At 43.1% G+C, this 23,878-nt stretch overlaps 1 protein-coding gene across 2 annotated transcripts in view; it reads right to left on the bottom strand.

Moving 5' to 3' along the window:
* OIT3 (oncoprotein induced transcript 3) overlaps positions 1–16,908 on the bottom strand; it is a 33,899-nt gene extending 16,991 nt beyond the window's left edge. The window contains exons 1-5 of one of the 2 annotated variants that reach the window (XM_081861870.1): positions 16,643–16,908; positions 11,969–12,343; positions 8,955–9,065; positions 4,743–4,865; positions 1,917–2,039 (exon numbers count right to left, since the gene is read on the bottom strand). In XM_081861870.1, coding sequence (XP_081717996.1) covers positions 1,917–2,039; positions 4,743–4,865; positions 8,955–9,065; positions 11,969–12,343; positions 16,643–16,712 — 802 coding nt within the window. In that variant the 5' untranslated portion in view covers positions 16,713–16,908. Of the gene's footprint in view, positions 1–1,916; positions 2,040–4,742; positions 4,866–8,954; positions 9,066–11,968; positions 12,344–14,553; positions 14,587–16,642 lie in introns of those variants that run through there. The other variant, XM_081861871.1, reaches the window with a different exon arrangement.
* Between the last annotated feature and the right edge of the window lie 6,970 nt (positions 16,909–23,878).

Here is a 23,878-nt window from a genome sequence, read left to right as displayed (position 1 = left end):
CCATACTCAATGTGAAAAAAATATGTAAATGCAACATTACAAAAGTAGCCATAAACAATAAATAAAACATCAGAAAATGGACAACCGGACTGAACAATTTCCACAAAAATCACCATTTCCACATAAATCTAAAATAAAGTTAAAAAACCAACAGCAGCAACAGCAAGAATACCCACCACAACCCACCCCACAACAACAACACCACAATCCAAGAAACAGAAAATGAAAAGGCAAAGGTTCTCTGTCTTTCAGCAACTGCCCTGGTAGATACACAAGAATGAAGAGGAATCTATGTATCCCAAATACCAGAGAACAAACCAGAAAGCAGGAGGTTGCCGGGGGGGGGGGGCGGTGGCGAAGGGAGAGGCAAACATTACTTTCAAGCTTCTGAGGGACAATTTGGAAACCATTTCCAGTAATACCTGGCAGATGGATAACTTTGCATAGATGAATTGATCAGCTCACAGACCTGATTTAGGACATTTATTAAGTCATTCAATGAACTCTTTGATAAATGAGCATGCTTGGTTCTTTTCTGCTGTTTGGATCCTAGTCTGAGGGCCTGTCTCTCATTAATCAAGTAAGGCAAGGGCAGAAAATACGTATTTCTTATTGGAAGCAATTTTTAAAGTGGGGGGGGGCATAAGAAAGTGTACTATCCAGGCCTCTTTTTTTCCTCATCCAGCCTTACAGATGAAGGCCAACTTATGTTTCTGAGGCAAATCATAGAATGGCAGAATCTTAGAGTTGGAAGGGACCCTAAGGGTCATCTCAACTAAAGCATCCATGACTGATGGCCATCCAAGGTATGAGAGAAGAAAGACCGTGTTGCACCTGTAGCAGCAAAACCAGATGCCTTCATCTGCCCCACCTCCAATAAAACATGTCTCTACCATACCGTTCTCCATAGCCATAGCAGGCACTGTAACTCTCCCAACAGTTTGACTTTACCCCTGAAGACGCACTCTTGCCAATATTCACAAGCACTGTCTTTGTGCCCCCTCCCCTCTCCATATCTGCTGTCCCAGAAACGTACATTTCTTTCAGTGCTTTCTCAAACGTAAACAATTCCTAGCTGATCAAGGAATATAATAACTCTCTTTTCAGCAGTATTGAGGGTAATGTTGACTACTAATTTACAGGAAGAGTGTAAAGTGAAACATTAATTTGCAAACTGCTTTGGATAACTGCTGGCCTTGTTACCAACTATATCACCATGCACCTAATTAGAATTAATAAAAAGCTGTATTTATGCAGTTGGAGGCAGGGTCTACTTTTTATGTTCCCATAAACTATTGTATGTGTGGTCATAAATGTGTTTTGCTTAATAAAGTGCAGTGGCTGCTCCTTAAACACATTTGTTCCGGAGGACAGCATGTGAGAGTTTTCCCATTGCGCTAGATACTCAAGCTGATGAGCCCACTATTGGGCATATGAGACATTTGTCCCGCGTATTGTCCTTGCAGAAGAAACTACTGCAGGATGAACCCGCCAAATGCCTCTGACAAATGCAGGGCAGCATAATTTCACAGGTGGGTCAGCATTTTGCTGTGACAGGCTGGTGTCGGATACTGTGTTTGCCCATCAAAATGGGAAGTCGAGCAGGAGTGAACTGTAGCAGAACCACCACTGAACAAGGGAAGAGGGATCCATGGTGAGCACACAGCCAAGACAAGTGTCGAGGAACCAAAACTAGGTCAGGGAACACAACTGAGATCTTCCCCAATGTACAGGGCTAGATGGAATGGGTTGATCTGTTGATCTGATCTCAGCGTTTAGGAGGATCTCCTTCAAAATATACTTCATTTCTAATAGGGTGGGGGCAAAGAAAGCAGGTGGTGCATTTGCTCCACAGCAACATTCTCCTGCACCAGCCATAATGTACTATGTGTCGCTAGCGATCTCCGTTGTCCTACCTTGACAAGTGTGGTTGTCATCTGACAAAACAAGACCGCGTGGGCACTCACACTGGTAGGTGTCTTCTACCGTGATGCAAGCATGGCTGCAGCCCCCATTGTTGTTGTGGCAACCTTCAATTTCTAGGATAGAGAAACCGGTCAGACACACAAAAATATTTGCTCAACCCAGATCTGCTTGTGATGAAAGTCTCTATCTGCCCATAAGGGGATTTTATAGCAATTGTATCTGTGGTATAAACCTTCATATGTTATACCATTAACTTTTGAAATCATTCTGGGCAAAATCTTTTCTAAGCCGCATAGATGTGAATGGGAACTGTGGAAGAACATGGATGGGAATTGTGAATAGAACATGAATGGGAAACTGTGACTATGAATGGTGGAAGAACATGAGTAGGAAGTAGGTTGTGGTTTTTGTGCAGGTCTCATTAATTTAAATGGCACTTGTACATAAGACTTTCTCTGTTGGATGTTACAGCAGTTTGGAGGAAGAGGCAGCAAACAGCACACACACTTCCTACTCCCTGTGAATCACTGTCCTGTCCTAATCTGCAGACACCCACAATTTCTCAGATTTGTGTGTTTTCTTAAAAAAAGAAGTTTTTAAAATGTGTAAAACTTAGGCTTCACAACTTGTGTTTTTAAGTGTACAGTGGTACCTTGGGTTACATACGCTTCAGGTTACATACGCTTCAGGTTACAGACTCCGCTAACCCAGAAATAGTACCTCGGGTTAAGAACTTTGCTTCAGGATGAGAACAGAAATCGTGCGGCAGCAGCGGGAGGTCCCATTAGCTAAAGTGGTGCTTCAGGTTAAGAACAGTTTCAGGTTAAGAATGGACCTCTGGAACGAATTAAGTACGTAACCAGAGGTACCACTGTACAGTTAACCGTTAAATGCACGCAAAAAGGAGATCCTGCCAAGTTTACAGTTGGTAGCAAATACGGACCAGCTACCATTTTAAGGCAGCCTTTTACAAGTTAGTGTCCTCCAGCTAGTTTGGGCAACAACTCCCATCCTGCAGGCTGGGGCTGATGGGAGTTGTAGTCCAAAACATTTGGAGGGCACCAGGATAGGAGTGGAGAGTGGGCCTTGGGGCAGTCTCTGTACATATGGAAAGAATGAAAAATTTCCAGGTAGTTTTCAAAACATCCAAGGCATTTCTTAGACTGACAAGATCTTGGCAGTTCAAATGAGCTTTAAATCAGTGCCCATGTGTTAGGCTAGGAAACCCCACCACTCTGAGATTATGACCATTAAAACCAATGGTATCCTTTGAAGATTTTGTGGCTGTGCAATGGATGTTGGGGTGGTTGCAAAGTGAATTATATCTTTCCTGGAATGGCTCATAAACCACATGGCATATCAGTAAATATGAAACCGACCAACTCGATTGTATATTGCTCAATAAATTCCCTGGAGAGCATTGAAGGCATGAAAAATGTCACCTATTACCTCAGAGTCTTAAAACTATCTATACAGCAAGCACAAATTTCCCAACGTTTACTGAAAAGGAAACAATTTCTCTTCCTAGTAAAAACAAAACAAAAAAGTAATGATTAAAATGGATGCTACCAGTGCTTTCCCCCCAAAGGCCAGAATGTTAGATTATGAAGATACAAGTATATTATTGATGAATGTGAAGAGGATGAACTAAAGGGCCTTCTTCCTTGGTTACACCTGTGGTCCCTCCACCATTCATTCTCAGACAACAACCCAGGGCCAAGCTAGACCCAAATATAAATCTGCCAATTTTTTAAAAAGTGCCAGTTTAAAAAAAATGGGAAACAGCATTGGTGGAAAGGGCCAATAATTACTGGCATAGCACCAATAATTTACCCATGGTAAACAGCACTTTCAGAAGAGATTTTATTCTTGGAAGTTTAATCAGGGAGAGGGAAGATTAAATCCCACTTCCCTGCCTTCTGCAGTCCCAAAGAACTGATGCTGGCTGCATTTATTTAAAATCTGCACAGCAAATGTAAAGTTGCACTTAACATCATATGACATTGATTTCCAGCTGGGAGGCTACGGAGGAAGTGTTTAACAATACAGGGCTCTGCTATGGTACTCTAGTTCCTATTGTGTAGTTCACATTTCTTTCATTGTCCTATTCAACTAGTTATTATTATTTTTAAGGAAGACAACTCATGCTGTAAGACAGGGATGGGAAACTTGTGACCTTTCAGATGTTTTGTTGGAGCCATACATACATCATTTTATTTGTATGCCAGCTTTCCATAGCCAAAACCATGCTTGAGGCTGCAAGACAGAGTTGTTCCACCAGGCCTTTGGTCAGGGCGCAGCCTGACTCCCTCCTCTGGCAACCTGCACAGAATATTGCTTAATCGGTTGCCACTAATTTGATTTTAATTTTTATAATGAATATTTTGAATGTGTGATTATTTGATTATTTGATTATTTGATTATTTGATTATTGTTAGCCTCCCTGAGCCCGGCTTCGGCTGGGGAGGGCGGGATATAAATAAAATTTATTATTATTATTATTATTATTATTATTATTATTATTATTATTATTACAAAATGAAAAGAATTACACAAACATAAGAAAAGTAGTCATAAGTAATTAATAAAACATCAAAAAGTACACAAGCAAGTTGAACAATGTCCACATAAACCATGATTATAGACACAAAAATACACAAATAAATAGCATCAGTAACAGCAACACCCACCCCAACGAAAACCCCTAAACAATACCCCAGCCACAGAGTCTGTTCACCAGCCTCAGCTTTTGTAGCTGGAGTCAGTCACAGGTATAAAAAAGCATGCAAGACCTGGAACAAGGGATCCTTACTCACCTTGGCAAGTCTTTCCATCCTTCCCTAGAATTCGCCCAACTCCACATTCACAACGGTAGGAGTTCTTGAGGTTCACACAGAACTCGCTACAACCGCCGTTATTCCGTTCACATTCATTTTCATCTGTGGGGGGAAACAGGAGCCACAAATCCACAACTTAACAATATGAAGCTGGTGATTAAGAAGTGTAATATGCAAGCTAATTGCTCCATTAATGAAATCTGAATCAGGGAATCATTTTTTTTTCTTTAGGTGGCACAGGCTAGCAATAAGGATCACCTTAAAGGTAAAGGTAAAGGTACCCCTGCCTGTACGGGCCAGTCTTGACAGACTCTGGGGTTGGTGTGCCCATCTCACTCAAGAGGCCGGGGGCCAGCACTGTCCGGAGACACTGTCCGGATCACCTTACATGTTATGAAAAGACAGCCAGGATTCTGAGCCTAAAGAAACAGCCGTGTTCTCACTTGCATTACACACATGGGCATGGGCACACAAAAATAAACGGAAGAGTTATATGAACCAGATGTCTGTGCCATTGTTTGTTTTTGGGTGAATCTTCTACATGACACAGCACACATGCAGTATACTGAGTATTTTGGGTGCAGCTTGAATCTCATTGAATCTGGACTCAGCTACATTAGTCAAAAAACAGTGTTTTGAATGCATTATAAACACACAACACCAGATGGCGGTGGAGGGAGGGAATTCTAAGCAATTTTCCATAGCGTTTTTTTTTTTTCTTTCATAACAATTTAATTTCTGACTTATTTATAGTGGGTTTTTCCTGTGTGTAGATCAACCCCTATGTTACATTTACTGTAGAGTAATATAGAGGAAAATCTGCTTAATAAATGCTGGAAATCCCTGTACCCAATTAAATTAATGTTAGAAAAGATGAAGGGGAAATCAAGACAAACCAGACCACTGATTCCTAGATGAAAATATGCTATAGTTTTTCAACTTCCATGAAATTCCAGAGGGCTGAGAAGAGGGAGGTATTCAGCATATTCTTGAAAGTGATCTTCTTTTTCTAGTTAGATAGCTCAATGAAACCTTTCCAGGGCATTTTAATTCAATGGGGTTTTTTGCCATCCCTTTTGTCAGCTATGTGCATAAAGACTAGGAACTAGGTCAGATTTCATAGAGTGAATAGCGGAGATGTTATTAGGACAAGAGATTCATTAGTACCCTATTATTAGCATTCTATTAATTAGTAGTGCTTACTAGGCAGCAAATCCCATTGAAATCAGTAGTATTTAATTCTGAGTAGGGTTGCACTGTTAATCAATGATGAAACCCAGAGAACCTCTATACTTGTGTCGATCCTTGAGTGGAATTCCATTACATATCCACAAATTCAAGTTGCTCAATTAAAGTTCATTTGGTGTTCTTGCATAACAAATGGGCTTTCCCTTAAAAGGATTTTTTGAGAGAAGGAATGTGATGCAGAAAAATGTAGAATAGGTAAAGGTAAAGGGGCCCCTGACCATTAGGTCCAGTCGTGGCCGACTCTGGGGTTGCGGTGCTCATCTTGCTTTATTGGCCGAGGGAGCCGGCGTACAGCTTCCGGGTCATGTGGCCAGCATGACTAAGCCGCTTCTGGTGAACCAGAGCAGTACACAGAAACACCGTTTACCTTCCTGCCAGAGTGGTACCTATTTATCTACTTGCACTTTGACGTGCTTTCGAACTGCTAGGTTGGCAGGAGCAGGGACTGAGCAACGGGAGCTCACCCTGTCACGGATTCGAATCGCCGACCTTCTGATCGGCAAGTCCTAGGCTCTGTGGTTTAACCCACAGCACCACCCGTGTCCCCCCACCATGGAAACAAATTAGACTGAATGCTCAATAAATAGCTGGCACCATCTAACCTCCCCACAAACTTTGCGTATACAGATCAGGTTGAACGCTTAGTAAACATCAGAATGACGAATGCTCATCTGAAAGCAACCCCAGATCTTCAAAAGCTTTTTAAAAGAAGAGCTGTTATTTACCAGAGCTCACGCTAGTAGGCAGTGTGGCATTAATCCAAACTTTACAAGCCATAAATGGCTTGAAGATTGCTGCAGTAACTTAAGAAACTTGAAAAAAGGAATTTCAAAAAGAGCTGCTGAGAATTTAGATTCATAGCATATAGCCAGGGAACCGCATGTTGAATGAAAAGCTAAACCAGTTAACTTGATTGATGAAAGACCTCTCAGATGATGGTGTTCAATGCTGTGGTGGCATTGCCAGAACCCAAACCGGCTAGATTCCCCAGGATCCTCAATTAGGAAACAGGAATGCAGAAGGAAAACTTGAGAATGTGGGAAGGAGGAAGGCGATGGTTTTTGAAATATACCTGAAGTTGTTATTATGCAGAACTCAGGAAACTAATTAGGAAGGCGAGTAAGCCTCAGAGATCTCAGGCAGAAGAATGAGAGGATTGCATTCATAGAGTTTCCCTAATATATGCATTTTAATCCATGCTTATTTGCTGGAGAACTGCCTCACAAAATAAGGAGAAGTTGCCAATTTCAAATTGCAGCTGCGTTTCAGTTCACAGACTGGTTCATGAAGTGCAAATTAGGTATTATTATTATGAAACAGGCACTGCTGCTTCTTGCAAAGGAGGCAGGGCCAACTGGGCACTCTTGGGCTTCCACTGCTTCACCTTGCCTCATGATTCGGCCGGCCCTGGTGGCTGCAGGCACATAAGAGACAACCTGACCCTGACCCTGAGTGAGAGAGGACTTGAACAGATCAGCAGAGGAAAAGTCGCTAATGAGAGGCGGGTGTGTGCTGGGATTGTGAATATGTATGAGACTAGCTTTACACTAACCTTGAGATGTTATTTGGTCTTTGCAAGCAAAGCTGCTGCCCTTTGACTGGCTCTAAGCATTTACTGTCTGACACTGAGGTTTTAGATGCTTCCACACAGTCTTCAAGATGCCAAGATAATTAAGCCATGGATGTAACCATGGCAGCATGGAAACAATGCGCAGCCCTCCTAACTAGCCCCCAAAATATTGCCTTTGTCCACTTTTCTCCTCTGCAAGCTGAGATCTCTTCGGGTTTTCCAAGGGTGCAACAACAAACTTAAGTGCAAACAGTTTGTGCTGGCTCCACACCCAGTTTAGTGATTGCATATTCATTGGGTTGGGGTTGCTGCAATTCAGTTTTGGTATTTGCTCTGGGCCAATATGGACCGTATTTGAAAAGTCTGATCCAGCGCTGGAGCACAGCCACACTCTCCACTCCCCATATGGAGACAGCCAATCTGTTTGTGCCCTATGCGCATAGGACTTTACACATTTGGACTGTCCACATGGTACACTGGCTCTATGGTCAGAGCAGATCTCCTGAATGCCTGTGCCCATGCTGTGCCAGAGAGAAGAAAGGTAGATTACTGGGAAAGCACCTAGACCTTAGGAGAAAGGTTTATTCTAACCTTTGACTATTGAACTGTTCCTATTCTGTATTTTGCACAGGTCTATTTACAAAGGGACGCCGGTGGCACTGTGGGTTAAACCACAGAGCCTAGGACTTGCTGATCAGAAGGTCGGTGGTTCGAATCCCTGCAACGGAGTGAGCTCCCGTTGCTCAGTCCCTGCTTCTGCCAACCTAGCAGTTCGAAAGCACATCAAAGTGCAAGTAGATGAATAGGTACCGCTCCGGCGGGAAGGTAAACGACATTTCCGTGCGCTGCTCTGGTTCACCAGAAGCGGCTTAGTCATGCTGGCCACATGACCCGGAAGCTGTACGCCGGCTCCCTCAGCCAGTAAAACGAGATGAGCGCCGCAACCCCAGAGTCGGTCACGACTGGACCTAATGGTCAGGGGTCCCTTTACCTATTTACAAAGGATTTACAGTATGGGTAGCTAAGATTCACGACGCAGTGCATTTTTAAGATGTTTTCTTTTTTTTTAACTCCTACGTTCTTGTTTGTTTCCTAACTTCTTCCTCTCTGTTTATGTAGTGGTTGTTTTCTAGTCCATTCTCATACACTGATTATTCCTGATGGCTTGCATTTCCACTAGCAAATGGCAAGCATGACTTGTGAAAAGTCCATCCAAGACTCTGAAACTGATTGTGAAAAAACAATGAACAGAATTTTGAAACAGCAGAGGGGGAATCCTTCAGCTACTTGCTCATTTCTTCTCTCTCTCTCTCTCCACCGCCTTGATACTTCCCTTTTGCTTCTTTTGTCTCCTCTTTTGCGTCTTTCCTTACCAAGGCAGGTCTGTCCGTCAGGTCCCAATATTGTTCCTAAAGAGCATGTGCAGTCTCCAGTGTCCAAACAAGAGCCCCGGCAATCTATCATGTCACAGATGTCGTAGAAATCTGCAGAATTACAAAGGAGGATTGTTAAAGATACAGGGGTAAATTGTGTCCTCCCTAAAAGAGGGCACGTGTTGCGGTGAGACCTGGAGACTGAACCCTTGTGTTGTGGGTGGGTTTGATTGGTTAGCCACAACACCCGATTGGTAGGTCCCTCGATGTTGGGTTCAATCTGACCAATGGGGAGCAGTCCAAATGGATCGAGGGACCTATTTATACCCATGTACGTGACCCATGCACGGCTCATGCATTCGGAACACCCGCCCACCTCTCCCTATTTTTAGGGCATTGTGCTTTGACCTTGCTATGCCATCGTGTGTTGTCTGTCGTTGGGACGGGGCTCAGCAGGAATTTCCCCACTTGGCTGATTGGCTGTTGCCATTTGGGCTTCGCCTGCCACGTAGCAAATCGTCACAACTTGTAGGGTTGCGGATAGGCACTGGTTCAGGTGATAGGGATGGGGGAGCAGTCTTGCCATCCCTATGTGAAGGGTATTCCATTAAAGGAATCCAGCAACTCAACTGGTTTGGTCAACCCCTGAGAGGGGGTTGTGCCCTTACCTGAGTCCAGGGGGGCATCTGGGTGGTGAACACCCAGGTGTTCCTTCCCAGGTGTTCACCCTTGGCTGACCTATGCTGGTGCCCTGGGTCAGCACTGCCTGCAAGGGTGCAGGGAACTAGTCGAACCAGTGCCTATGCAACCACTCACCTTCTGTAATCAATAAAGTTGTGGCCTAAATTCTGCCAAAAACCAAAACTAAAATTTGAGTCATGTGTGAATTTATTTAGTGGGGAGGTCTCTGGGTCTGAACATGCAATTACCTTCCATGTTCACAGTTACATTAATAGGGTGCAAGTGAAGGGCTGAACTAGATGCAACAGTGCTAAGCTTGTATGTCTGAATCAGGCACTACACCAGTAGATATTTGAAGATGGCTACCTTACCTCCTCTGTGTCTATTCTTATCCAGGCTAAGCATACCCAACTCCCTCAACCTTTCCTCAGGCTTCGTTTACAGATCCTTTATCAACTTGGTCACCCTCCCTTGCTTACATTCCAGCTTGTCAATATCCTTCTTAAATTGTGGTGGAAACAATTTTGTAACACACGTTGAAAAGAATATTTCTGATGATATATTCTGATTATTCTGGGTTGTGTTGTTTTGTTTTCAGCAGGGATGATTCCTCAATATCAGTTGAAGCAGTTGGATTTGAAAAGCTCATCCAGCTGAAATTCTCTGACTGGTATGGCTATTAAAAACACTGGTGCCCAAATACTGACCCTCCCTGAGCCATGGAGTCTGTATTGATTTGATTCTAGTACTGGCAAAACCCTTAATCTGTGCAACCTCAGTTTGATAAGGTTTTGAGCATGAAAGGAGAAAATCAATACATTTGTCTTCAGGAAAACATTTTCCAAGGTGAGGCATTTTTTAAAGGTGACATACAGTTTGCATCTTTCGCATTCCTGATTTGCAGGAATCCCAAATAGCTCCAACATTTATTTGCAATAGAAATCCAGTTGTCAGTACCTCGGGATTATTTAACAACTCACAGATTTTATGACTGGAGGCGATGGCTGAAAGCACGTTGTATGGCCTTGTGCATTGAATAAATCAAACCGACATGATAACTGTATCAAAGCCAGTCCGTGTGTATTCCACTTTCAAGGTAAGAGCCAGAACAGAAGGCTGAATTTGTCGTCAATGCAATAAAAATGATTTTTTATTATCTGGGAGGAAAGGAGTGTTTTATTCAGCTTTTAAGAAAATTAACTCCTTTCTTTTAAAGTATCAGTTTAATTCAGTCAGTTGTACAAGAAATGTGTTCAGTAATAACATCTGTCAATTGAGAGCAGTGATTCAGAATTGAAAATAGGCCAGTATTAAAAAAAGTTACTTTAGGTGTTCTCGAAGCAGAGATGAGAAATCTATTGCCCTCTGTGTGTTGTGGGACTCTTTAACTCTAACCAGTTCCAGCCAGCATAGTCAATGACCAGGGATGATGGGAATTGTAGTCCAGCAACATCCTAAGGAATTCAGGACAGGATATGTGATCCCTTACCATCCAAATTGTAAACTCACAAACCCATTGAGGTAGATTTCACTGAGAGCTAGGAAAATAACACAAGGTCACTTTGTGGGATTCATGGTTGGGCATCAATTTGAACCCAAGTCTTCTCCAGTTTAAGGGCAAATTGATCCATGATCAGATTTCATAGGAACATCTTCCCAAGACACATAGCAGATTTGTGTCTCAAATGTGCAGCAACTTAAACACTTACAAAAAGAGCCAAAACAACAGAGCTGTATAAAACAAACAAGACAGCTAAAAGCAAGCAAACTACGGTATCTCATGAAGTAATCCAGCAATGCAAAAGCTTTCCTTAAAATGAAGGTCTTGGCCACACCTCCAGAAGTTCACAAGGGGATGAAGCCAGCTGCCCTTCTCTAGGAAAGAGTTCCAGCAAGAGGATGTCACTTCAGAAAGGATTCTCTAGCCCCACCATAAAAAGGAGGCCTCCTCAGCTGATTGCAATGCACAAGGGGGAATTGTTTTCCAGAAGAAATAAATTACTAAAATAGATTTCTCAGTGATAAACTATAAATACCAATGAATAACGCTACAGGAAGCTATTAACTAGATTGCCTGGGGATGCTGAGATGAACTGGAAATCCAGCTTTAAATTGCTTGAGGAAGGAGGGGGAGCTTTGTTCTATATTTTTTTATATATGAATGAAAACAACTTTATATGAGAAGTCCCCACGGTGAAATCAACAACTGAATGAAGAGAATTTTAATACATGACAACACATGTACTGTAGAACTTCATTTAAATTGTAGGCATTGTTATATGCCCAAGGGGAACCCCTCTTTACAACTAAAGAAGTTTGGGGGGGTCACTTACGCCCACAGTAGGCATGGAAGCAGACACTGGGCTTGGTTAACTGGTAGACATAATAGCCTCCTGGGCAGGCCTTGACCTCCACCGTTGTGTTCCACATGCAGCAGTTTCCATTGAAGGTGGCACAGGCCTGCCTCTGGACAATGCCGTCTGACTCCTGAGGGTGGCTACCATTTAGCCATATTGGAGCATGGGTACCACAGTGGTTTTCCGGGATGCAGAAGGTGGGCATGGCATCGCCAGCCATCCCAGTGAAGCGGTACCATTCCCTGTCAACATGGCTGTCACACTCGGGCTGGTCGTGAGAGCCGTTGAAGTGGTGTTCGGTGTTCCTCCAAGGTTCATTCAGACTGATGTAGGCAGAGCAAGGATCAAGAGCTGCAACATGGGAAGAAGAGAGAGTCCCGTGGCGATCAAAAGAACAACAGTATACAGGCCAAGAATATGTGAGGAAAGCCTTGTGAAACAAAGATTAGCAAAAGACAAATAATCAGTCGCCTAAGGCAGAGAGGGCCAAATTCTCTATTTTGGAGCGCATTATATCCTCCACACAACAACTCAGACCCAGGACTGACCTTTGATTCAGAGTCACAAACTGTCCTCAACCTCATTGTAAAGTGGATGCCCACAAAGCAGGAAGATCTTCTCCCTTGCAGAGCATGCGCCCTCCAGCACAGCCTCCCATTTACAAGTTAACACCCATTAAGTTACACATTACAAACAATTCCATAAAAAGAGATGCAATCATCTCTCCCTTTATATACCCAGCCAATTGCTGTGCTCTGCAGGAGAGAGAGCCCCCTGCAGATAACATCTCATCAGGAGGTCCATTCTGTACAATGTAGGAATCGGGCCTTTCTCATGAGAGCACCTGCCCTTCAAAACTCCCTCCTGTTAAACATCTCTTGTCCTTTTGGTGCCTGCTGAAAGTCTCTCTTTTTCAACAAGCCTTTTGTTCCAGTCTGTGTCTATGTTGCAATTGGTGTTTGTGTGTGTGTGTGTGTGTGTGTGTATTTGCTGTAATTGTTTTTGTAGGGTTTTGTTGTTGTTAAATCATTTCAAGATACTTTAATGCCACACATTCCCCCACCCCTTCCTTAGCAAACCATTAAAACCAACATCATTGAACTTGGTTAAAATTTAGTAGGGGCTCTGAGGGCTGCATAAAATGATATCACGTACTGGATCTAGCCATTAGATTTATTTCCCATTTAAGGTGTGGGACACCTTTTTTTAATTCCCTACAATGGTCTGCTCTTGGGTTGATGTAGTTTCTGGCTCTGCTTGGGGAGAGGGCGTTGAGAAGCAATGAAGGAACCTAGGACCTTGCAGATTTGCGGCTATTGCCAAGCACACACCCCTGCTGAAATCCCACCCCCTGTGAAGCACCCATGACGGTGGAAAGTTCCTAGGGAGGAATCCCAGCAGTGGGACTGCTTTTCCAATGGCACCTGAGATGGCTTTCCAGGGACCACAGTATTTCATCCTAAACGTTTTAATCAAATAATACCTTTGGGTACCAAAGGCTACTCTTGTGACCTGGGACTATTTTCCAGCAAAGCAATATTATCCCCTACCCCACCCACCACTATATTTTAATTTAAAAACTTATATTTTACAAAGGGGGCTTTATAGTGCTGGCCCACAGTGCTGTTAAATTGCACTTAGAAATTGTCTTGCAATGTCTCTGCCTCATCCTGGGAGGCTATCTTCTCTGTCACCTTTCCTTGCCCTGGCATATACATTGGGCCCTTCCTCTTCATTCTCTGGCTTGCCTCCTGCCAGTAAGAAGAGATTAAAATAGGTCTCCAAGCTGCCGTTTCTTTGTGTCTGTGCTTTCTGCTAGGCAGAATGGTGCTCTCCTTGACAATGGTTCACGAGAGTGGCTTTGATCTCCCCAGTTCAGAGCAGAACACTTGACTCACGCTGCTATCGGGCGCAATGACTTGCAGTTCTCCCTCACCTTGCAAACCAATTTCCTACATACTTTCCGTTCCCTAGTGTTTAAAGGTCTTCATAGACCTTAAAGACCAGCCCTGATCCTTGATGTTAATAATTTGCTTAGAGTTTGATACACACACAGCCAAAATGATATTCAAAACATGATAAAATATATACAAAACAAAACAACAACAACAACAACAACAACAACAACAACAACAATGAAAACTGCAATAACTAAAACAGAATACAGCATCACCAATCCTTTTATAGCCAAGGAAAGGTTTTGCATATAGGGATGCTTTCACCTAGCGGTGGAAAGAATATAATGTGGTGAACTTGGTGGATCTCAGTAGGCATCGAAGCCTAGAGGGTGTGGATGCCACCACAGAAAAGGACCTCCTGCATGTTCCAAGCAACCTCCTTCTCCCTCTGATCTGCAGGTCTGGAAAGGACCTCATGGGAGGCTAGTTTCTTAGGGATGCAGGGCCCAGATGTTTTAAAGGTGATACACAGTACAAACCTGAGAGCTAACCACAAACAGTCAGCACAGAATAGATATGACGAAAGAGGTGCTACTTTCCTTGTGACCCTTCCTTCTTCATAAATGCACCACAGTTCTGTACCAGGTAAAGCTGATGAACTGCCTTCAAGGGTGGGTTCTTTCCATGCCCTCCATCTCTGCTTGTATCTCCTATTGCAATAAAGTTCTCCTAACTGGATGATGGTGAGATATCTCATTTAAGTACCATCTATTTATTGATCATGCACAAGTGCTGTTGCCTGCAGTGGGAGCTTTGTGTATGTACAAAGGGCATCTTAGTCAACCTGTTCCTAAGAAGCAGGATTTCATAGAGATTTAAAGTGGAAGCCGCCAGAGAGAAGAATGTAATAAAAATATTCATTTCACTTTTCATCAGGCCTGTATTTAATCTTCCCCCAGCAGCTTCTGCAGTGAAAGTTTGCAGCTTAAATCTTTGCATATATTTAACACCTGATTAAGCACCAGTTAACCATGACTGGTCAGGTTCACCATTAAAGCAGGATTTATGCTAATATTTTTCTGAGTAAGGCAAATCCATTACTTTTCACTATCCTCGCTCTTAAAGAAGGCAATTGTTCTGGCTAGGCACACAGCAAAAGTGAACAAATTGAGTTTTTCTACTTTTTGATGCTTTATTTCCCACTGGGCTTCTCCTGCTACTATTGCATTATTTAACCCAAATTTTAGGAATTCTGCAATGTCTGTAGCGCCATTTGAAAATAAGAATATGCATTTTAACCTAATGAGAAAACAACTTGGACACAGACGAACTGTGATTGCTGACTGTTTATTCTTGCTTCACTTGCCTGTGATTATAGATATTGCAGTGGCTGCAATTCACACTCATAAGAATTAATGGACACGTTATGCAGGAGAATCCACAATTGATCTCCTGGCTTAAAAGAGACTCCACAATTGATCTCCTGGCTTCCCTGTTCAGGGAAGTTTTTAACGTGTGATATTTTACTGTATTTTTGGTTTTTATGGAAGCCGCCCAGAGTGGCTGGGGAGGCCCAGCCAGATGGGCGGGGTATAAATAATAAATTATTATTATTATTATTATTATTATTATTATTATTATTATTATTATAAAAAAATCCACCTTGAAATGCAGCTCTGTGTATGTATTTCTCTGTGTCTGTGCTTATGACATTTTCTTAATCAAAGTCAACATACACACAAGCACACCATTCACATATTTTCTTGCTCCACGGTGGGAAAATACACAAAGCAATCATATAGCCAACATTATGTGATGGTTTGAATGTTAGGCTCTCGGTGGATCAAAGAATGGGGTGTTGGTAACTGTTTGAATTTTACCTCCTACCACAGGAATTCTTCAACATTACTATCACATTTAAAGTTATGCCTCAGAACCCAAATTAAGAATTTGGTGTCCCATGCATACCTGTGATTCAAAGTCCACCACTGAGCAGATTCTGTCTTAGAGGTGAATGGGAGCATGATAATCTCTTCTACAGATGTTGAGAAAGTGGGTGACATCGAAGGATGCTGGCCAACTTGAATAATTTGCTGGCTCAGTGAAACTGTTCTTCTTCTCTATCCTTAAGCCCCAAATTCCCAAGATCAGATTTGTGAGTGGGTGGCACAGGGATGCAGGTGGAGGAGAGGAAGGAGAAGCCCTCAAAGCTTTTATGACAACGCCATGACGGTTTAGATTTGGGGGGGATATTTCATCTTAGTACTTTTGTAGTCCTTTGAGAAAGGTGTAGGATATGGTTTAGGATAAGGTTGGTTTTCCCTTACATGAAACAGAGAAGCAACTTAGAATCCAAGGCAGTAACTATATCATTTTTAACCCACCCTTCAGACAGGGTACATCAAATATAAAAACCAAACTACAATATATTCATTCTGATCAACAGCATGTAAAGTCAACCAGTATAGCCTCTAAAAAAAAAGAAATCTAGGATTTAGGTTTAGGTGCCTGTGAGATTTACAGGGCAAACATAATATTTGGGGGAAGGCTCACATTTTCCCACCGGTAAGAAATTCAGGGCAAAGAGTGTTAGAGGAAATGCAAGGTCCTTTTGCAATTGAAATGCAATGCTAACTTTGGACTATGTTCACTACAGCTCAGTTTGGCTGGAAAAAGACCTAAAAGGAGGGCAAAGTCACTGCAAGAACACTGACTGCCAAAGTGTCTAATAAATGGCTTTGCGTCTACTTACCCACTGTGTTCTCCTGCAAGGGCTGTGCTTTAGCAGGGAGGTACAAGGACAAAATGAGAAACAGGAACATCCCCCTCTGACCAAGGCCACGTGCTCTGTCAAAATAATCCCTTTTAAGCACGCAACGTGGGTTCACCTGTATTCTCTCTCTCTCTCTCTCTCTCTCTCTCTCTCTCTCTCTCTCTCTCTCTCTCTCTCTCCTTGACACACCAAATTGGTTCTGGAGTCCTGAAGCAAGCTCACATGAAGAGAGAGTCTGTTAAGGGTCCTGGAGGTTTTATCAGAGGAAGAGACTGTAAGGAATGCAGAGCCCAACTGCAGCCTTGACCTGCCCCATAGCAGCTCTGCCTTTCAGAGTCAAAGAGGGTTATTTCCCCCACATGCAGATACATTCATTTTGTTTCCAAGCCCATCCTCTGATTGTTTTCTTGTCCAAGTGCCCTAAAGTGACACACCTGCTATCTTATCTGGAAAGACCACTGAGGAAAGGAGACCCAGGCATCCTGTGGAGATGTGGGAAGAAAGGAAGATGGCTCCTAGCTATTATCTCCATCTTATTTTTTTTCTGTTTCCTGTCATGAGGAAAGGACAAGCAAAGTGTCTTAATCAGAGGAAATAGGAGAGCAAGAGACAATGAGACTCCAACCCCCCCGCCCCCCCTCTGCCAAAATAGAGCAAAACATGCCTTCAGACTATACCCTGAGACCAACTTACCACTGAGGGAGGCTAGCTGGATGCCATACTAAGGTCCCTTGCCCCCCTTCAGGGCTGAACAGCTGGGCGAGGCACCCACACTTTCACAGATGAAAGGAGAGACACTCTTGGGCCCTTGTTGACACAGCTCTGTTTTTTGAGCCTCTACACACCCAGCTATTAACTCAGTGCTGTGTATTCTTCTCCATTTGCTGTTATAAATTTCTGAGGCAGGGGTAGCAGGTGTTCATAAACAGCATAATAGGGGTGCATTGTTGTTGTTTAATTGAAAGATTGTTTCATAATTTTTTTACCTCAAAATGAATTTGTGGCTGGACATATTATATATGTAGCAGCAGCAAATGAAGCATCTTCAGCAACATTTACTTGTTCAGCCACACTGGGGAAAGGTCAGTCTGCCTATTTTATGGAGTATGCTAAGGGCAAATCAAAATGTTACTCGTGGCTCTCATTCTAATGTCTTCTCCATTTAGCAAAAGAGGTGTGAGAAGGAAGGTCAAAGTTCTTACGGCACAACCATTAGAAAGTGTCCTTGGTCTCTAATGATTGTGCAGTAAGAACTTCAGCGTTCAGCTCCCAAAACATAAAACTCCCATTGAAAGGGCACCCCTACAGCCAGCCAAGGGAAGTGATGTGTTGTTGGAGGCTGATATAGTCTTCATTTTAACATCAAATAAAATAAAAAATGACAACTTTCAGCTGAATTTCTTATCTGAAGCACACACACACATAAAATGTTATTTCTCTTCACTGCCTGCCTCAGCTCATGCTTGATGGCTGGTATTATTCATTTTGACTAGTTGTATCTCTGTAGTAACTACAGGGTAGTTGATCAATGAGAAACCCTTAGAATAAGAGGGGTCAGCAGCCTCTCGTTTGCCCAATCTCGAAGACAAAAATTGTGCAGAAATGTTGCCCTCCATCACCCGCTGATGGTGAGATTCCTAGCCTCCAGAGATTTCTCTGCCAGATTTAAGGATCGGCCTTTCAGTTACTTGTTTCAGAATAAGCACAAATGTACTTCTGTCAAGAGCTCTTCTATCACGCCTCCTCTTCTATCAGTGCCTCAGACTGTCCTTGGATCCACTTTATTCATTTATATCCTGTTGGTACAAGATAGTGGAACAGCACATTAAAACATACCGTACATAAAACAAAACATTAAAAACAACCACAGTTTCATAGTGCCTCTCTACCAGAGGCGCACAAGCATTTTCTGGCATTCATCTTAATTGTCCTGATTTGCTGCATCTATACAGCCAATTGAAGGAACTTTGCCAGCCTCGTTTTCGCTATCCCGTTTTGCATAAACAATGTGAAGTTTTCACCTTCTGTATTCTTTCACATTGGTTCAGGAGAGGGAAATGTGAGAAACAGCACTTTGATGCAGCTCTATTTCAGGCCACCAAGAACCAGCCAGATGTGGCAAGGCCTTGCCGACAGTCAACTGAAGGTTGCATATTCCAGATAAGTTTGGACATGCTTCTAAGATTGATTGCTGGGGGTCAAGGAGCTAGGAAGACCTTATTTTGGTAAACAAGTTCCACTGGGGATTTATGAGCTCATATTCTATCCAGGCAAAAGTTAAAAATATACATGAATAAAACCACCTGCCTTTAACTGAAACACTACTAAAACCAAAGATGGATACGAGGAAAAAATAATCCAAAGCAAAGGAGTGCTGAGGCAGCAAAGCATAAAAATGGATAAAATAAGGGAAACCATTAGTAGATAAGTGATGGAATTGGGAATAAACTCAACTCTCTTAACAATCTCACCTCAATGCCCCATCCTTATACTTTACTACGGAGGTAGAAAAGTGCTGTTTCTCACATTTCTCCGATGAATATAGGGACGCCCCAATTCATAATGATAATTTTACTATTTATACCCCACACATCTTACTGGGTTGCCCCAGCCATTCTTGGCATCTTCCAACATATATGAACAATAATAAAACATTAAACATTAAGAAAAAATCTAAAACATATAAAAAACTTCCCTATACAGGATTGCCTTCAGATGGCTCAGAGGTAGGATACCTCCCTCCAACATTTCTCCAATGAAAATAGGCACATCCTAAGGAAAAGTGGGACATTCCGGGATCAAATCAGAAACCAGGATGGCTTCTCCAAATCAGGGACATCCCTGAAAAATAGGGACACTTGGAGGGTCTGGATACATCACAGTTTTACCTTTTAGCCTTAAACTTTCTGTGGTATTCTAGATGTGGGTGAAGGTAAAGGTAAAGGTAAAGGGACCCCTGACCATTAGGTCCAGTCATGACCGACTCTGGGGTTGCGGCGCTCATCTCACTTTATTGGCCGAGGGAGCCAGCGTACAGCTTCCGGGTCATGTGGCCAGCATGACTAAGCCGCTTCTGGAGAACCAGAGCAGCACACGGAAACGCCCTTTACCTTCCCACCGGAGCGGCACCTATTTATCTACTTGCACTTTGACATGCTTTCGAACTGCTAGGTTGTCAGGAGCAGGGACCGAACAACGGGAGCTCACCCCGTCGTGGGGATTTGAACCGCCGACCTTCTGATTGTCAAGTCCTAGGCTCTGTGGTTTAACTCACAGTGCCACCCGTGTTTTAAATGTATCCCCCCCCCATCAATTGGTTTTAATGTTGTTTGTTGGTTGGTTGGTTGGTTGCTTTGAGCTGCCTTGGGCAAAATAAAGTGATTGGTATTATTTATTAAATAATATTAATATTATGGGATGTACCCATCAGTAGGCTGCCCACATAGAGATAGCATGAGAGGCAAAAGGAGTGATGAAGAAAGTGAGGTATGAAGGTCAAAGTAGCACAGCCTATCAACAAGGCTTTTTTTGGCTGGAACTCACCAGAACTCAGTTCCAGCACGTCTCAGGTGGGTGCCATTGCTATTATAAGAGAACAAGGGAGGCATTCATTATGAGTTCTGGCACCTCTTTTTCTAGAGAAATAGCACTGCCTATGAAGCACAATAGAAGTCACCAATAGAGAGGAGGCTGCATATATAATTTCTTGCAGAAGGCTGTACCTGGGAAAGGAGAAGGGCTTCCTTGGTATTTATTGAAAGGTTACTTTTTGTCACAACCACAGAGCAAAGAAGGAAAGGTGGACAGGAAGCTATAATTCCAACAGAGCTTTAAACACCCTGAAATGGAATATTCCCCTGATTATTATAATAATAATAAAAATCCTGGAATCAGGTATCTTCAGATTACAGCCATGAAATGAAACATTTTGCTGATTTTAATTGTAGGCAAGCAGCCAAGTCAGGGGGAAGATTGCTGGAGATGGGGAAACAGCCACATTGGCACGTTTGTGTACATACCTCTGCAAATAACCTCACTAAAGGCATAATTCTCACTGAGGTGGAAATCTGTGTTTCGGCTGGAACACTTAACAGGAAATGGTTCTCATGTAACAGAATGCTACTACATATATAGCTGCATATAATAAATATGTCAGTTTAAGACTGGAGTCAAGGTTCTCACATGTTGGCGCATGCTCCACAGTGCTAGGAAACTGGAAGCCAAGTCCTTAGCAGTGGTCCATGATCAGTAATGTGCAATTTTATAAACTGGGATTGCCTACACCTTAGTTGCACACCCACAAATTTCCTTGGCCTTTTAAGCCCAAATCCCAATGGGGAGGAAGGATGCCTGGGACCAAGTGATGACACCTCTCACTATCCTGATCTTGTATTGCATTATGAAGCACTTGAGGCTTACTGTACTGCTAAAGGAATCCTCCTGTGAGCTGGGCAAGGCTGGTTTGTCGCTGATACCTCTAGCCGGCATGATAGGTTGCACACTGGGAGATGGGGGTCTCCTTAGATGTAACAGTGGCCATTTTTCCTAGCATTATTGTGCTTGATGGTGCAAATTGTAACATAAAGGGAAGGAGGGGAGTGCCTGCGTTGGCACAACTGTTGCACAATTGCCTTGTAGGGGAGTCATGCTGCACCTCAACTATCTGGCTATTGCTGCCCTGCAACCTTTCCATATGAGAGCCCCTGGACGGGAGAGAATTCTGGAGCACCCAAGGAAGTACTGAAATGTGGGTCTGAGACAGCACACTCTGCACTTCTCAACCAGATCCCTCTCAGCTTACTCAGAGTAGCACCAGCTTCTGGCTCTCCCTGGAATCAGAGCAGTCTGTGCCTCTCTTATCAACTCCCATGCACTGTAGCATGAACTAAACAACCTAGGCACATGGGTGATTACCAGAATCCTAAAGTTTGGCATTAATGTCAGACCCCAGCAGCCAAATTATATGACGTTTTATTGAGAACAAAAAAGGGAGAGGACAAATGGACAAAACAGATTGAAAATAAAAGGAGCTGACCAATGCTGCCCTAGTTAGTTACAAACCTGTGTCTGGTCTCCTCATGAGTAACACAGCAAAGGTGGTCAGTTGCAGGTTTTCTGATGGTCAATGAAGATGGATCCTATGATGGAATGTAAAGGGCAATAGGCAGCTCAGTTTTTAAGGACTTTCTCACCAACAATGGATTGAGTGACAGCTGGTGGTTTTAAATATCAAAGCACAGGTCACGTTTGGCCAGGTAGTGCAGGGGTAGGCAACCTAAGGCCCAAGGGCCGAATGCAGCCCAATCGCCTTCTCAATCTGGCCCACGGATGGTCCGGGAATCAGAGTGTTTTTACATGAGTAGACGATGTCCTTTTATTTAAAAGCATCTCTGGGTTATTTGTGGGACCTGCCTGGTGCTTTTACATGAGTAGAATGTGTGCTTTTATTTAAAATGCATCTCTGGGTTATTTGTGGGGCATAGGAATTCATTCATTTCCCTCCCCCCCCAAAAAAAATAGTCCGGCCCTCCACATGGTCTGAGGGACAGTGGACTGGCCCACGGCTGAAGAAGGTTGCTGACCCCTGAGGTAGTGTAATACTTGCTAAGAGTTGCGGAGACTGTAGACACCCCCTGGAGTAGGTGAAGATGGTTTTCGCTAATGTAAAACCCCACTGCATTTTTTTTCAACTTCCTGCTTGACAGAACCAATCCTGGGTTTGTAGATTTAGGAATTGGGGCTGGAAATAGGTGCCTGGGCGCTCTGGCAAAATGGAGGGAAAGAGAGCAAGGCTTTTCTTCACAACAACAATGAAAAATGTCAAAGCAACTTTTGAAAACAATTCACCTGCTTCACAGATTTTAAAAGAGGCAAGAACAAAAGGTGTATCTTGGTAATGTGGAGGTGGGTCATGTACTGGTTTTGAGCAGGTTTTGGCTGCTTATTCATTTATTTTTCAGTGCATTTGTATGCCAGTGATTTTTCCTTCCTCTAAAAGCCACTTCCAGGGAAGATCAAGTTAAACAACTGAACTAGCAAATCTTAGCTCACACATCCTTTCTGTCACAGAGAGGTGTTGAGAGTGTGTAATTTGAAGCAAAGATGTGTTATGGTGGAAGACAGTGCTTAATCTTATTGCTTCCTTGTCTATTTTATCCCCCTAAAAGCATCTCAGGTTCCTAAACAGCTCCAGATGTCTAGCACGGTGGAAATCTCAACAGTGTAGGTAATAAACGAGTATTTTTCACTTGTTTTGAATTTGGCACTGCAACATGACGGGCAAGGGTTTTCCTGACATCCAGCCTTATTGCAGGCAGATTGGTACGGTGGGAGACACTTTCTTGACCTCTCGGCTATTGAGTTGGCTGGTGCTTACTGGGAGGAGCAAAGCACTATCGAGGTCAGTGTGGTGCAAATGCATCAGCCAATCTGGTGCTCCTTCTGCACCAGCCAGCACCCTCCTTCCTTCTCCTGGTAAGTAGCGGCAACTCACCTGTCAGGACATCAGGTCAGCACCTACATCCTACCACACCATCTGCTAATGACCGTAGAGCTGTACAGAAGCCTCCTCTGAGATCAGCAGGCATAAGGAAGGTGCAGGTTGATAGAACAAGTCCCCGCTTCCACTGTTAGGGGGTGGGGAACTTCAGGTGTTGCTGAACCACAACTTCCATCATCCCTTAACGGTTGTGATTCCTGCATTGCAAAGGTTCGACTATATGAGACCACTGAGGTCCCTTCCAACTCTTACGATTCTATGACTCTAAGTCCGACAACAACTGGAGAGCAACAGATTCCTCACCCATGGGTTAAGTTAAGCTTCTGTATCTCAAGTTTATGGTCAAAGCTATATTGCAGGGCATTCTTCTTTACTGCCATTCCAGGGCAAGAATGATATCTATCAGTTGAGGAAAAGTCTGCCTGTTACAATAAAGATTATACTGCATACGGGAAACTATGTGCTTATGTGATGATCCCTGGCACACAGGTCGTCAGCTCCATGTACATAAGAGGTACCGCTACATACTGTGATCTATTGGATGAATGTTGTTTCCCACACAGAAGTACCATCCCTGTATGATTTTTGTAAAGCATGAGACATCTTGGTTTGGGCTTATTTGTAAATGAAAAAGACCCAAACAGGCTGCCAGGCAAAAGTTAGCAAACACCGATTCACTCCTTTCAACTGGGAAGAAATCAGTTTCAACACAACAG

The sequence above is a fragment of the Podarcis erhardii genome, assembly GCF_964252035.2.
Source record: "Podarcis erhardii genome assembly, chromosome: 5".
Classification (NCBI taxonomy): domain Eukaryota; kingdom Metazoa; phylum Chordata; class Lepidosauria; order Squamata; family Lacertidae; genus Podarcis; species Podarcis erhardii.
Note: the sequence above shows the minus strand (reverse complement) of the source record. Positions and strands in the feature narration are given on the sequence as shown.